Source organism: Lolium rigidum, chromosome 1 (genome assembly GCF_022539505.1).
Source record: "Lolium rigidum isolate FL_2022 chromosome 1, APGP_CSIRO_Lrig_0.1, whole genome shotgun sequence".
Taxonomy (NCBI): Eukaryota; Viridiplantae; Streptophyta; class Magnoliopsida; order Poales; family Poaceae; genus Lolium; species Lolium rigidum.
In genome coordinates, this window is record NC_061508.1 from 290,481,859 (window position 1) to 290,497,989 (window position 16,131).

A 16,131-nucleotide genomic window follows, 5' to 3' on the forward strand; every position below is an offset into this window, starting at 1 on the left:
GATTCCTTTCCCTGCGTTCTAGCTTTTGCATTTCCAATTATCATGCAGAGTATGCTACTCCATCGCACGAGCTTTGCTTTACCAATCACGCGCATGAGTTGCATGAGGAGCCACCTAACTAACCAGATTAATTTTACATTTTTCATCACTAACAACTGGGAACGTCAGATTCAGGGACTTCTTTTTATTCACGGGATTTGGGAACGTAGTAATATAATACGTAATGTAATAGCAGAAAATCTAGAATTACAATGTCACGTCCACACCGTGATTTTGCTTGCACCGAAGTACCAAACTTTGTTTGCTTGCACCATACAACAACAAAAAAAATGATTTTTCAAAATGTTTGAGTGGATGAAAGTATCTTACAAAATGAAGTGCAAACAAAATAAATCTTATAAATAGGTATATACCATAGATATTGACATTTATTTCATATACTTGGCCAAACTTTATGAAACATTAATTTGACTAAAAATAGACAATGCTATATTTTGGCATAGAGAGTAGAAATATTTGTACATGAATGTTTAGGCATTAATTCTTCAACCAGCTTATAAGTGGAGCCGGATCCTAGCCCACCCAAACTTATTCTGACTTTGGATCACTGACAGACGGATCTTATATCCGATGGCCCCACATGTGATTGACCTAAAGTTAGGGTGGCTAAGTTAGAGGATCCCGTTCCTTACAAATATAGAGCGGGCGATGGCAGCAGTTGGATGCAAAGGGGAGGGACGTCATCCAACTTATTAGAATGTATGCATATATATGGTCCACAAAAGTTGTTTTCTCTCTGGGGTCCGTAATATAGAATGTTATTATGTGATGGAGGGAGTAGTTAGCTACCAAACTAGCCAGTGACATTTTTCCTCTAACAACCGAGAATGTCAGATTTTATGGACTTATTTATTCCCATGATTTAGGAACTTAATAATACGAACAAATGTAGAATTGTCATCAATTGCCCCTACACAAATTGTCCAGCATTTTGTTTGCGCCAAACTTGTTTGAATGCAACATAGAAGAAACAACTTCTTTGAATGTTTGAGTGATGAAAAGTCTCTTATCTATGAAATGTATTGCAAACAGAGAAGATCCTACAAATTAAAAATCGAGCAAATTATTTTGGCACGTAGTGAGTATAAACAAAGAAAAGGTTCAATTGGCAATACACAATAAAAGTTCCTTAACTGTAGAAAAAATTCAACACCAGATAAATCCTACAGAAAAACATGGTATGAATAAAGGAAGTATGATTTCGACGAAATAAATATGAGGGCAGAGCCGCCGACCAGTGACTCCGTGCGTGTATCCGTATCGGGCTCAGAAGGAGTCTACGCGTGGCAAGATCCGAATCCGAGCTTGTCTGCACTGCACGCAGCACCCCTATATAGCGCACTGAACGCCTCCCACCGTCCTACCGAAGTGGACTCCCTCTCCAAGCTCAATAAAAACGAGCCACCGACTCACCGACCAAAAGCCAGGCGACTGGGGCGCGCGAAACAGTCCCCCTCCCCCACCGCCCGCCTTGAATCTTTCCCCGTTGGCCGTCCTCCCAAATCCGCGCCAAATCGGCCCATCGCCATGGGAGCTGCCTGCGACGACGCCGTCCAGCAGCTCGCCCGCTTGCTGGACCAAGGTGCGCCGATGCTCTCTCCTCTCTTCTCTCTTCTGAGCCTGTGTTTTGTTTCTGAAGTTCTAGTCATTTGTTTTATGGATTTTGCGAGCGTGGACCTCCACTCCTTCTCTCCCCGTTGTCGGATTTCTCTTTGGATTCTCGGTATAGATATGTGTGTCAGTGTGTGATATGCGGTGCTTGGTGCTGAATGCTGATTAGCGTGTATTCCTTGTGGATTTTTGCAGTCGAGGAGCCGCTGAAGAAGACCTTCCAGGTGCGGTGGATCCTCTATGCATCCGGGTTCCAGTTTTTGCACACCTTAAAAGAACTATTGGTTATTGCGCGTGGTTAGCTGGATTTGGACCATTGCTTGCTTTAGTTCAGCTCAGCACTCTGCAAAACCCGTTTCGTTCAAATGGATCAGGGGACATGGTTTGGTATTCTTATCTGACGATAAATGCTTGGTACAGTACTAGTATTAGACACTTCATCGGGATTCGCTGGCTACTTTACTTTGGCTTTCGGAATAGTGCACTAGTTGAGATCCCTGAACAGGGCTGATTTACTGAATACTGACGAACCAGCGCTAGGTTAGGTAATTTTGATCACGGAGTATGATAGTGACTAGTGAGCCTATGGCAGACTTTCGGTAGGGAAAGTTGGCGTACTGTTGCTTGGATTTGGATGCAAGGGTCTTCTTTTGTTGCTTGTTGTAGCCCCCCTCACCTTTTGCAACTTTGGGGGTAATTTTGGGTTGTCCGACAATGATGTGAGGGGTGTGTCTCTCAGAAAATTGTTCTGATCTCAGCTCCACTAAGTCAACTAGTGGAAAATGGAGGTGTTCGCACTCGAAGCCTCCTGATCTGTTTTGGGGGGCATCGAACCTCCCGATTAGCTAGTTTTCCTTGTTTTTCGCGGCTACAGATTCTTTTAGCAGACACTCCAAGTTCTCCGGCAAAATTTCCTTGTTTTCTTTGCCTTTTAGTTTGTTAATATGGTGGCACTGCACAGTTGTAGTCTCAGGTATAAGCCACATGTTGATACACATCCTAATCGAAATTCCTTGGCACTTTTTATGCTTTTGTGGTTACTGAAATGCTCTTTTAAAAAATAAGGGCTTTGGATGCTCTGAGTGTTGATCAGTAGGAGATGTCAACTTATTCGACAGAAGAATCTCTTATTTAGTGGAGTTGGAATCAAGATGGGTAGTGTGCTAAATTACAGTATAATTGTTGTGCTGAAAATTAATTATTAGGTAGACAAAGTACTAGAGCATGCAACTACGAGTCTACTTTAATTCAAAATGATAACAGTAACCAAGTCCTTCTATAGGGAAAATGCATCTCTGGTCTCAAAGGATATATCTGTGCGTATAAGTAACAAATGCATGTGAATTTGTTATGTTTATTTTCATACTTGTAGAATATCTATAACACTATGCAGAATCTATTTCAAGGGCTTATATGGGAAAAGAATATTTCCTCATTCAGTGATAAGAAAACCCAGCTTTTAAGGCTAAGATTCTATATTCCTTCTGTCATAACAAAACCTGACTTTCAAAGACAGATTCCAACCATGGGAAAAAGATTGAAAGACACTGAAGATAAGCATATACCTAGCACTTACTCAGCTACATCTGGAATCCTATCTGCTATGATTGTACTAGTAGTATCTGATCGTGGCTGGTTCCTTATTCAGTTACTCTAATTGCAAAGTTTTCCTTCTAACTTAAGGAATACTTAATGTGATCCAGCTATTATTGGGACATTAGCATATGGTAACACTGTTACGACTATGAGTGCTTACAATAACATGACAAAAAAACCATATTTTTGAGTATAAAGTTAAGCTCTGTGTTCATACTTCCTACTACCGCTTAATATGAACTTTTTACGAGTACGAGTGCTTACAATAATATGATTTATTAATTTATTTTGGAAAAATGAAATTTTATTAGTGCATCAAAATGATCAAAATAAACTCCACTAGGCCTATGCCAACACAACCCGAACACAGAGGCTAAAAAAGGGAAAGCCAAGAAGAGTAACTGTCCACAGCTGTCATCCTCAAAGAAAACACCACCTAGCCTCTTAGCTTCATGGAAAAACTAGCATGAACTACATTCGGCGTAAGAATACTATATATTTATAAGATATCAAATTAACCTCAGTGTTACATACTACCATGTGGGGGAAGAAACGTGAACCATATTTTCTGCATTTCAGCTGTTTGAGATTTCTATAATTTATTACTGTTGGTAATTGTAAAGTAGCTTTCATATGAGAGCTGAGTTCTCAACTACATGAGTTTCTTTTCCAGAATGTGCACCAGGGCTATCCAACAGAGACACTAGTGCGCTTCCTTAAAGCAAGAGAGTGGCATGTAACAAATGCTCATAAAATGGTTAGTTAGATTACATTTGATTAATACTGAAGTAAATGTTTCATGGATTACTTCACTGATTAAGAATATTTTGTATGTTCTAGCTTGTAGATTGTTTGAATTGGAGGATACAAAATGAAATTGACAGTATACTGGAGGTGAGCAACTTTCTTACACGAGATTGCCTATAACCTCTGCTCGAGGAGTAAATATATTTTTCTGTTTACATTTTCTTATTACTGATCCTCTGCATGTGTTGGGAAACTGCAGAAACCTATAGTTCCAGTAGATTTGTATAGATCGGTACGAGAATCACAGCTTATTGGATTATCAGGATACTCAAAGGAGGTATAACTGTCTTAAGCCAGTTATTATATTTTAATTTTTCCACTGTTGGTTCCTATCATTTCACTTTTGTAGAACTTGTTTCATCAGAATGTGTTTTTTAACATGCACTGTTCTGCATAATTGAACCTGATGCAGCTATATGTTCCATATATCCATTATCGCATACCAGTATATTTTTTATACGGCTGCCTTTTGATGCTAGCATATGATTGAATTATCCATTGTAGATACGTTTATGATATGGATAACATAAGATACGTTCACATTCAAAAACATAACAGTTGCGCTAATAAAGGATGTATGTATATTGAACATCAGTTCTAACAAATTTGAGAAAGGGTCCAGCTTTGAACTTCTTTGATCAGAAATGTTCGGCAGATTGGTGTCCTGATGACATGATTTTGCGTTTTAAAACTATATTTATATCTCTATGGAAGTACTACAAATTTGAGAAAAGGGTCCAGCTTTGAACTTCTTTGATCAGAAATGTTCGGCAGATTGGTGTCCTGATGACATGATTTCGCGTTTTAGAAATATATTGGTCCTTGTGGGTCTTTATGAGATACAATTGTTGGCATCGAGACCATAATTAAATGTTACATACATAATCTTTAAGTTATGTACGCTAAGCTTTATTTTTCCTTTGCCAGGGCGTCCCAGTATTTGCCTTTGGTGTTGGACAGAGCACATATGACAAAGCTTCGGTAATTTATTATATACTTGTGCACATTGGATGTTTTCACTTTCTCCTCTGCAAATACACTTCTAATGACTGTTTAATTTGTCAGTGTGCATCCATTTCAATTAGAATATTACTAAATCCCCGTTTCAATAAAAAATACTACCAAATTGTAATATTAATGAAATTGAAAATGTATTTCTACTCTATTAATACTGTTTCATACTTTATGTGCATTAAAATGATAGTATGTTGTATTTTCAGGTCCATTACTATGTGCAGTCTCATATTCAGATAAATGAGTACCGTGATCGTATTATTTTGGTGAGTGTGGAACTGATCTTCCAATCATTCAGATCACCCAGTTCATATGAGGTTGCATAACACATGTTTTTCCTTGCTTATGTTCTATCTAGCCTATGACTTCGAAGAAGTTTACACGGCCTATTACCACATGTATAAAGGTTCTTGATATGACTGGTTTGAAGTTGTCAGCACTGAGCCTATTGAAGGTACGTCCTATACAGGATGGCATGTATTTATATTTTTGTGGTTACATAGAGGAGTGGAAACAGTATTCTGTTCTCCAGGTTATAAGCACACATGAGTATTTATGACATCCAAAGGTGACAGGAACAAGAAAATTCTCTAAATAGCTGAACATTTAGATAAGATATGACCACTGTGTATACTTGTCCATATTTATGATGCAACCTGTTGTTTGATTACAGATTTTGACTGCAATATCTGCTGTTGATGATCTGAATTACCCTGAGAAGGCCGAGAGCTATTATATTGTAAATGCTCCATATATATTCTCAGCCTGTTGGAAGGTATGATGCATAAGATTTTCACTGTGCTGGTAATTTACTGATTTTTGTTCTGAAGGCTCAATAGTCATTTAATTTTCTTATTAGGTTGTGAAACCTCTTTTGCAAGAGAGGACAAGAAAGAAGGTTCATGTTTTGCATGGTTCTGGTAAAGATGAGCTCCTAAAGGTAATGTTACTTGCTAGTGTTGTATTTACATTGATCCTCCGTGGCTCAGCAAGACATCACTGCATTCTTATTAAGAAAAAGAAATGATAATACCTCAATTAAGTTTGGATGTTGTCAGCTTTCGTGTTTGCAATACGATTTACCAAAACACACCTGCATTTATATAAACTGTGCAGATTATGGACCATTCCTCCATCCCCCATTTCTGTCGACGCGAGGGCTCATCTAAATCTTCATTGAGCGGCGTCAATGACTGCTTCTCGCTTGACCACCCTTTCCACCAAGAGCTCTACCGCTACATCGAGCAGCAGGCACTGAACCAGGAACTCGTCAAGCAGTGTTCTTTGCATGTAGACATCCCTGACCAAGACCCTGAGGACGTCAAGATTGTGGAGGCCATCGAGGCTGAGTTTCACAAGCTCGGTGAGCAGAACGGCTCTGCCAATGTTGGCAATAAGATAACAGTGTCTGTGTAAGATGCACAGCTGTGTATCACGGCAAATGTGTATTGCTGTGATGAAACTGGTGATTATTTTCGGGGTCTGCTACTCTGCTTTGTTTGCTTGATCTCCCTGCTGTTGTTCGCGGGGTAACAAGTTTATAGTCGCAGATCCTTGCAGTTTTATGGTGCAGGGCTGAGGTAGAAGCAACAATTGTATACTAGATAGACATAGTCACCTATTCACATGTTGTACCCTTTGCAATGTATTTCCTGCATGGCTGCATATGTCATATATCCTCTAACTGGATGCTAGCAAATCATCCTAGTGACTGGATGCAAAAATAATCTTCGGAGTACCACAATTCAGTAAGAAATAAATGGTGCATCTTGACCTTGCTATCTGTCGCCATGTACGAACTTAATTCTTGTGCCGATTCTGTCTTGTTATCTGCAAATTTCTGATACTTGCATTTTACAAGATGTTGCAGCTCATGTAAGGCAAACACTGTTACAACAATCACATATCAGTAAGTAGCATCTGGATTCTCTTACATGGATCAATGTCCATGTAAGATGCACAGCTTTGTATCACGGCAAATGTTTGTTGCTGTGATGCAACTGTTGATTATTTCTGGTGCCTGCTAGTTTGCTTGATCACCCTGCTGACAAGTTGATAGTCTTAGATACTTGCAGTTCCATGGCGCAAAGCCGTCGACAAAGAAGCAGCAACCACTGTATACTAGATAGACTGATAGACATGGCCATCTATTCACATGTTGTAAACTTTTGAAATGTATTGTCCTCCAAAAATCATCCTACTAACTGGATGCAACACCAATCTTCAGAGAAGTACTACTCCTCAGTCAGAAATAAATGGCGCATCTTGTTATCTACTTGAAACTTCTGATACTTGCATTTCAGAAGATGTTACAGCTCACATAGGGCAAACACAGGTTACAACAATCACGGATCAGCAAGTAGTATCTGAAGCCTCTTACATAAAAATTGACATGGATAAATGTCCAATCCACCCCATATCCATGGCCATCGATGGACCTATGATGTAAGCTTCTGTGAGACCTTTTGGCAGTTGCTGCAGCAACGGGTCACGTCAACGTTCTTGCTCTCCAGGTACCTGGCAGCAAGCATGTCGAAGAGGAGACCCGCGCCGACACCGACAGCCAGGTCGATGGTGTAGTGCCCTCTGCACGCGAGCAGCCTGACCACCTGAGCCAGGTTGAGCGCGTCGTAGAGGCCCGCCAGCCTGTACCGTCCCACACGGCGCATGTCGAGGGACGCGATCACCGCACCAGCAACATGCCCTGAGTAGAAGAGGAAGAAGGAGACGTTTCCCACGGGGAAGTCCATTGGGGATCCCAGGAACTCCGCCGGCAGGGGCAGCTGCGTGGAGCAGCCGAGGAGGCCGCGGCAGGTGAACATCATGAGCGTGGCGATGGCGGCGCGCGGGCGCTGCTCGACGAGGATGGCCCACAGGATGTAGGCGGCCTGCATCGCGACGAACACCTGCACATGACAAGGTCACACGTCCCATTCAGCATGGATTCTGCCAAGGCAAGTTGGGGAAAACTAGCAAATCACAGCGGGGACCAGGTAGAGCTATCTAGGCAGATTCAGAATCTTATCAGGAAATGATGGACATGTGAAGGACGCATGGATATGAGATTCTTGATCTTATCGGGAGGGAATAGGATTGTGGTTCTGGGTGCGCCAAGTCAGTCACCCAGCACCGTCCATCAGTTTGTTGCTACTTTGCGTTTTGGTTACCAGCTGGTGTTGCTCCCCTCGGCAGAGGCGACAATTCTCAGAGAAGGTTCACTCGTTGTCACAAGAACATAGCCTAGACATAATCGTTCTTATAATTAAAGCGGGAGACGTTGATGTGCAACTGCCAACGGTGCATCTTAATTAATTGTAAGTACACCTAGAAACCTAAATTGGGATTAAACAACTACTTCCTCGGTGGACAGCGCGCGTGGAAGAACAATGTAGATACAAAGAAGTGGCAATTCTATATCCATGTAAACTAGTGGCAAACAAATTGGACACAAAGTGTGTACGAAAAGACAAAATCACTAGGAGTATGTGAAATCTGTGAGTGTTGTCGGTGTTAATTTCCACTATGTGGAGCGCGCGCGTGGCTACAATGGAGGCGCGGGTTGCTTCAGGATTGGTCAATGAGAGTCACATTGGGCAGGTCAAAAAGCGAAGTGGAAAAAAGCTGGGAATTACTGGAGCATCAGGCGGGTAGATCGGCAGCAGGTAGAGCAGGTCCAACGGATCTAGCTAGGAAGGCGGTCAGCCAAGCGCACTCACCGTGTTGAGCGCGGCGAGGAGCGAGTTGAGCCAGGGCCTGGCCTCGATCCCGGCGTGCATGGCGGCGGTGGCGACGAAGCCGAGGTCGAGCGGGGGCGCGGCGGCGGGGACCATGGGGATGGTGTACTCGACGCCCATGAAGAGCAGCAGCCCGCACGCGAAGAGGGCCGGCAGCGGGTGCCGCGCCAGGATGCCGGCCACCCCCGCGGGCGTCAGCCAGTCCGCCGCGGGCCTCCTCGTCGCCGGCGCCGGCTTCGGCTTCTCCTCCCCCATCGCGGCGCCGTCGGGCAGCGGGTGGACCCTCTTGCCCTTGCCCGCGCGGCGGACGGCGGCGGAGGCGGGGGCGGCCTGGTCCTGCGCGGCGGGGAGGCTGGGCGGCGGCATGCGCGCGCGGGAGCGGGGCGCGTGGGTCGGACGGGTTGGCGGTTTTGGTCCGTGCGTGCGCGCGCGTGGCGCGCTTGGTGGGTGGGCGGTGGCGGTGGGAAAATCTAGGGTGATTTGTTTTCTGCTTTCGCGTTTGCTTTTTGTAGCAGCGTTTTCTCCGGAGGCTGCGGCGCGGGGGCGGAGGTCCCGAGGGCGTCGGCGCGTGTTTAATGCGAATTTAAGATGGACGGGGTTGAGGTTCAGCCAGCGTGAAGTTGTGGTTGTGTTAGAGGAGAATTACGTGCGTTTGGAAAAGAAAAAAGTCCACATCAGCAATACTGCCGAACGAAACAGCTCTCGTCGCACGGAGGGGGTTAGTTGTCCGGTATTGCATAGTTAGGGGGGTTAAATCCCCATTTTAAAGTTAGGGGGTGTCCGTCCCAAACCTGATAGTTAGGGGGTTATTTGGACTTCTTTCTTTGGAAAATACATCTATATTAGCATCAAGTAATATGGATTAGAGGGAGTAGTAATTGTCAGTATCTATTATCTAGTATTACCTTCGTATGTAAATGCCGTCTAATATTTGTCTAAATCTGGATGTATTTAAACGTTTTGTGTGATGTGAGGTGGGGTCACATAGTACATTTTTAGAGCTAACTACTATACATGTTGGTTATAGAACTTGCTATAGATGATATAATTATGGCTTATAGCCAGCAGTTGATTCTACTATTAAACTTGCTCTAAAAAATTCCTAAGATAATAATAATAATTACAACTAGGTCTTTAGATGGACAAGGTTGAGGTTGAGCGAGCGAGCGTGGAGTTGTTTTTTTTTTTTTGAAACCAAATATATTAGCAAGCAGGCCGCCTCATTAAAAACCTTCCAGTCCCCTTAGGTACCCTGGTAAGGAAAAGAGTGCGTAAAAAACCTGCTGCTCAAGCATCCGATAAAACTATTACATCATTTGCTAGCTTGCTAAGGATAAACCTAGGGGGTTCATCGACCCAAATACAAGATTTACTAAAACTACAAGCATCCTTAGCAAGCTCATGAGCTACCTGATTAGCTTCCCTATTACAATGGTCAAAAATCACCGAGTTGAAACCACTACAAAGGATCATACAATCATCATAAATAGCAGCAGAGGACGTCGCCGAAAACCCTCTGTCTTTCATGGTCTCAACTACTTGCATACAATCTGTTTGCATAATGAAATTATTGCATCCAATATGTTGCGCCAAGCTCAATCCTTCTCTGAGAGCATAAGCTTCAGCCATTGGAGCATCCACAATATGTGCAATAAATCTTTGGGATCCCGCTACAAACCGACCATTACAATCTCTTATAATCACTCCTGTAGCTCCTTTTCCACTATTTTCATCAAAAGCCGCATCAACGTTAATCTTCAGTTTACCTTCTTCCGGTTTTTTCCATCCTTCTCTCTGTTTTGCCTTTGGTTTTCTAGATCCTATCATATAATTCCTGGATAAAACGATTATAGATAGCGCAGATCTACCCGGTACTTGCACAATTTCGTCATGCACTTTTTTCCTCCTTTCCCACCAAATAAACCAACCTGCAGTTAAGACCAATTCAGCAAAACCAACATTGTCAAGGTGGGTTAGTCTGCGCTCCTCGTTTAATAATTTCTTCAACGATCACCGATCCCGACCTCGTCCAACTGCCTTGCTTCATCAATCTTGTCCCAAACACCAATTCCCTTCCAGACCTCTATAGCTCTCTCACAGGAAAAAAGAACATGTTTGATATCTTCACAACTCGAAAAGCATATAGGACAGCCCCCTATATTTCCAATATGCCGGTTGGCCAGAACTCCACGACATGGGATCATACCATGTAACACCCTCCATCCGAATATTTTAATCTTGCTCGGAATTTCCAGCTTCCATAATTTATCCCATACTTGATTTCCACGACAAGGTTGAGGTTGAGCGAGCGAGCGTGGAGTTGTTAGTTCTGTTGGAGGGAGAATTGCATGTGTTTAGGTGTTGGGAGATACAACTAACTGTGGTTAAATTTTTAGGGACGGTCTAACCATCATCTAGCATTCCCCCCCCCCCCCGCACCGCTCTCAGGGGTGAGCAGTGCCTCTCCTTCCTTGAGACTAGTTGAGCGGGGCACAACTCCTCTCCCTCCCCTCTCTGGCGGCCTCGCCGGCCGGAGTTGGAGAGGGATATGAGGCCGCTATGTATATTATTGTAGGTTTAGTAGTAGTTGTTGGCCCTGGTGCCAGTTTGGCGTCACGCCGGAGGGGTGGATTCGGCTGGAGACGGCGAGCTGCTCCGGCTGGAATAGGGAGCTACTCTCGTTCGCTGCCGCGCTTCGGTGGTCGGAGATGGCGACGAGCGGAGTTCTCCATTCATCCCTTTTAATAAAGCTCGAGTGCTGGATGCCAAATTGCAAGGAAATTTCTTCGAGATATTCTTAATAGAAAAAAGAAAGTAACCACAACTCTGGTCGTAATGACTAGCTATGGAGATAAGCTCTCAGCTAAACTAGGTGATCCTAGCATACCTACCATTACTTGTGCAATAGGAAATACTAGAATTCATAATTCTCTTTGTGATCTAGGTGCAGGTGTTAGTGTTATGACATATGACCTTTATAAGAAACTAGGCCTAGGAGATTATTCTCCTACAACCATTACTTTGCAAATGGCGGATAAGACAACTAAGAAGCCTGTGGGGATGATAGAAGATGTTTTACTTAGAATTGATAAACACGTTATACCCACTGACTTCATAATCTTAGATATGCCTCATGATGATAAACTATCTATTATATCGAGGAGACCATTTTTGAGTACCGCAGGAGCAAATGTTGATTGCCATGGGGGAAGATCGTCTTCAATATTTATGATGATCAGATTACTCGATACTACCCTAAGAAGTTAGAAGAGGAAAAGTATGTGCCACCCGGTAAGCGTACTCAAGAGGTAAATGTTTTTGATAGTGGACAACTTATAGTAGGTTCCACTTATCGAAAATATACTTAAAGCACGGGTGAGCCCTTAATAAAATGCTTGATGGGAGTCAACCCATCTTTTTCTTTATTCGCAATTTAGTTATCTTAGTGTTTTGATTATTCCTCTTTAGACATTAGGATATCGCTAATAAATTATTCTTAGTTTTGATGATCGGCAAAAACTCTTGATGGAAAATACCCAAACAAGAGACCAGGAAGAAAAGAGAAACATGATCACTGTAAACAGTAGCTTCAACGGATGTCGGTACGTTGGGGTACGACCGTACCACCCGCCCGTACCGAATAAGCAACAGAATACAAGATTTCCGTCGAAACTCACTATAACTTTAACAGGCATCGGTACGGGGGCATCCACCCGTACCATCCGCCCGTACCAGTTTCGATGGAAAACTTCGCAACTTTCGTCGAAAAGGTATTGTAACTTTAACGGGCGTTGGTACGGGGGCACGTACCGTCCGCCCGTACCAGATCCAGGTATGTGATCATACGCGAACCGACGTATCCAACGGTGGCGACCACCGATACGGGCGAGTTTGCCCCGTACCGTCCGCCCATACCACGTCGGTGGCATCGTCAAGGCGTCGGGCTGGCCGGGGGAAACCCCCAAACCAGCCATTCTTCCTATCCTTTCTCTCTCACTCTCTCTCTCTCTCTCAAAAGCTCAAACCCTAATCCCCTAGAATCATTGATTCTTCACCGATTTCGTTCGTTTGAGTTGGGGATTCTTCACATTGGTACGTATCTCACCTGATCCATGTGTTATTTGCAGCAATGAACGGTTGAATCTCTCATATTTGATACCTAGATGATTTTATAGTTTATGAATTTTTTGTTGATTCTACACGTTCAATTCAAAGCGTGTGCCTGTAATCGTTGTACAATACCATAGAAACCTAATGCCTATACTTTTGCTATGATTTTTTTTGCAGCACAATGAGCTTTAGCAATTTATTCCGTAAGAGTTCGAGCGGTGGAGCGGATGGCTCGAGCAGCCACCACGACTCACGGAAGAAGGCGCGGAAGGGCAAGGAAGTGCTCGACACCGACTTCAGCGAGGAGTACAACAGGCTATCCGCCCGCAAGGTACTCCTCACGAAGTGGGTCGATGATGGCTTTCCCACCATTCACCGGCCTCGACAGTGACTTCACCACATTGGTGAGGAACGCCGGCATGGAGGTTTTCTCGGCACTCAACTGTGACACGTACAAGAATGCCACACTTGAGTTTCTCGCGACCTTCCATGACGACCTTGCCATGCTTGGGCGAAACACCACCATGAGTTTTTCGTTGAACAGTGTACCGCATTGTCTTACTTTCGAGGAGTTTTATGGTTGCTTTGGGTTCTCCACCACTAGAGAGCTTGAGATTACTGATAATGTTATCCAGGAGGCCGGAGAAGCCTGGTAGCATATTTATGTGCACAAGAACCAACAATATATGCGGAAGAAGTCCGCCACCATCCAGAACCCGACCATTCGCTACTTTGCCACCTTCTTGGCGAACTCCCTCGTCGGCAAGGGAGATACTAGGGCCATGGCTAGCTCGAGATGAGTGTCATCTGCACCATGTTGTACCCCAACATGGAGAACATGATGAACTTTGACTCCCTGCTTATTCAGCACTTCCGCCGCCAGAGGGTGGCAAACTCAGGTGATATCCGTTCTGGTGGGTTAGTCTCCCAAATTTCTTACGCCAGTCGTCTCAGGATGCCTCTGGGCAATCAGGTGATGGGCACTAAGTATTTGGATGTTAACCATCTGGCTAGAACCAAATTTCTTGGGGTTTACAGGGAGAACTCCAGTCCTCGTGCATATCAGTTTTATTTTGAGGTTAACAGTGAAATAGTCCAGGAGTTGTTTCCTTTCTATGGAGCTTTTGGTCTTCCAGGGAAGAACACTTGTGAGCTTTCACCAGAGGAGTTCCATTCTTTGAGGGTGGCGGGTGGACGAGTGCCTGCCCCCGGAGGAGACACTTCGTGGGAGCAGCATAATGATCAAGCTGGAGATGATGACCAGCAGTGGGGAGGCCAGGGATGGGATGACTATGGTCAAGCCCATCAATACAAACAGTACCAGCAGCCGCGGCAACAACCCTACATGCAGCCACATCCGGGATACGACTACATCCCGAGGGAGGAGTACGACACCTTGGTGAGTCGCGTCGGCGACGTGGAGAGCACATTGCACGAAGTGAAAACTAATGTGATGTCTCTCACCCAGAGCTTCAACGAGTTATCCACCACCTTCTAGACCTTCTACCCGCCGCCGCAAGGTGGTGGTAGCGGGCAATGATCCAGGTTAGGCAAAACACCTAAGCTTGGGGAGGTTAAGTCCTCCACCTTTGCATTCATATTTTGGTTTGTTCTTTTCATTTATTTTCTTTTCTTAATATTGTTGACGTCAGAAACCCCCTGGCGGGCAGAGACGGTCAACACGGTAGAGCCGGGAACAACTAGGGCTGCGGCTGGCCCCAGTCCCTCAGAGCGACGGCCCGCAAAGCCTCCTGGTCGCACGTCCGATGCTTATCACAAGGGCGTGCCACCTGACCTATACCCGGTCGGGAAGGTGTGGATGATGCCTCGCTTAGTTTCCTCGCATGGCATACACGTAAACATTAAATACGAGCCTCGATCGGCTCTCAGGTTATCCTGTGAATCGGCTCAAAGAGCCGATCCACCCATGATTCGGACGAGGTGTCCGAATATATGGTGGTCCTGCTTGATCAAAATAAAGCTGATTGGATCTACGACGATTTAGGGTTTTCACCGCATAATCGGATCATCCTACTCATGATTGGGCCTCGCGCTCGCGCACGGTGACCGTAAGCCGATCCTAGACAGGGCCTAAAAACCAACACGAGGTTGATCCCGGAACATCCTTTCTAGGGCTAGCGAACGTCACCCTACACGCCGCCTGGATCCTCCAACCCTTTGTAAGGCCTAACTATTGCGGATGTTAAACTAATCCTTGATGAAACAAGGAGCAACCGTAACGGATCGGATCTACTAAACCATGATCAAGCGGGGTGCCGCCCCTACACCTAAGATAGGTGTAAGGGCGGCTAGATGTGCAAGGGTCGCATAACGAAAGCATGTAATTCGAGGAACAATGCTAACCCTAACACATCTAAGATAACTACGTTGCTCGCCATCAAAAAGGCTTCAGTACGAGCAACGCATGAACAACGCGGGCAGGCTTGTGCTGCCTAGATCGCAAGATGCGATCTAGGCAGCATGGTGCTTACCGGTAGAAACCCTCGAGACGAAGGAGTTGGCGATGCGCCGAGATTTGTTTGTGGTTGAACGTTGGTTGTTGTTTATTCCATAAACCCTAGATACATATTTATAGTCCAGCGGACTTTCTAATGTGGGCGTGCACTAAACCGTGCACGGGTAAGATTCTAACTTCTAAACTAAGATGCGATCTAATATTTTACAGATACACGGGCAATTAAGCCCAACTTGGTATAAAAGGCCGATTCACGTATTTCTTCCATGTATATATCTTCAAGTCAATCTCGATCGCGGCCCACCTCTGACTCGGTCAAATTCTGGTGATAACACATGCCCCCTGGTTTTGGAAATGACATTTCCAAAATCATTATGCCTTTCTTTCGTCGGGTCATGTCGTGGCAGAGCAGAACTGCCGCAGAATCCTCATCATGATGCCTTGCCCCTTCCACTTCTCCACGTGGCCGCAAAACTCTCCTGTTGGGCAACATCTCCTCGGAAACTGCTGTGGCATTGAATCCCTCTCATATCCCCTTTATTTAACCGTTCTAAACAGCTTGCGTCTCCTTCGTCCTCCTCGCATTAGCACCAAAAACCCTCTGTGCCGCCATGTCTTCTTCCTCCTCCTCCGAGCTTTCCTACGGGTCCGACTCCTCCCGCGAGACGCCGCCGGAAATTCGTGCCCCAGAAGAATGGGACGAGGAGAGCCACGCCTCCTCCA

The 16,131-nt window shown here is 44.7% G+C and overlaps 2 protein-coding genes across 2 annotated transcripts; one reads left to right on the forward strand and one right to left on the reverse strand.

The window, feature by feature from the left end:
* The first annotated feature begins 1,417 nt into the window (after positions 1 to 1,417).
* On the forward strand, positions 1,418 to 6,871 carry LOC124695781 (SEC14 cytosolic factor-like). The gene is made up of 11 exons (XM_047228599.1): positions 1,418 to 1,642; positions 1,867 to 1,895; positions 3,941 to 4,024; positions 4,108 to 4,161; positions 4,274 to 4,351; positions 5,002 to 5,055; positions 5,295 to 5,354; positions 5,447 to 5,542; positions 5,762 to 5,863; positions 5,948 to 6,028; positions 6,205 to 6,871. The coding sequence occupies exons 1-11, from the start codon at positions 1,588 to 1,590 to the stop codon at positions 6,502 to 6,504; spliced, it is 993 nt and encodes a 330-aa protein (XP_047084555.1). The 5' UTR covers positions 1,418 to 1,587; the 3' UTR covers positions 6,505 to 6,871.
* A 490-nt stretch (positions 6,872 to 7,361) lies between these two features.
* Positions 7,362 to 9,248, reverse strand: LOC124695793 (phosphatidylcholine:diacylglycerol cholinephosphotransferase 1-like). The gene is made up of 2 exons (XM_047228611.1): positions 8,805 to 9,248; positions 7,362 to 7,994 (listed from the first exon to the last, which is right to left on the reverse strand). The coding sequence occupies exons 1-2, from the start codon at positions 9,186 to 9,188 to the stop codon at positions 7,527 to 7,529; spliced, it is 852 nt and encodes a 283-aa protein (XP_047084567.1). The 5' UTR covers positions 9,189 to 9,248; the 3' UTR covers positions 7,362 to 7,526.
* Positions 9,249 to 16,131: the final 6,883 nt, after the last annotated feature.

Excerpts from the sequence above, each read along its gene's own strand:
- LOC124695781 (XM_047228599.1), top strand. The coding sequence starts at position 1,588 with ATGGGAGCTGCCTGCGACGACGCCGTCCAGCAGCTCGCCCGCTTGCTG. Across the intron at positions 1,643-1,866 it reads CGCCCGCTTGCTGGACCAAG|TCGAGGAGCCGCTGAAGAAG; the intron begins GTGCGCCGATGC and ends GGATTTTTGCAG. Across the intron at positions 5,056-5,294 it reads GCACATATGACAAAGCTTCG|GTCCATTACTATGTGCAGTC; the intron begins GTAATTTATTAT and ends TTGTATTTTCAG.
- LOC124695793 (XM_047228611.1), bottom strand. The coding sequence starts at position 9,188 with ATGCCGCCGCCCAGCCTCCCCGCCGCGCAGGACCAGGCCGCCCCCGCC. Across the intron at positions 7,995-8,804 it reads TCCTCGCCGCGCTCAACACG|GTGTTCGTCGCGATGCAGGC; the intron begins GTGAGTGCGCTT and ends TGTCATGTGCAG.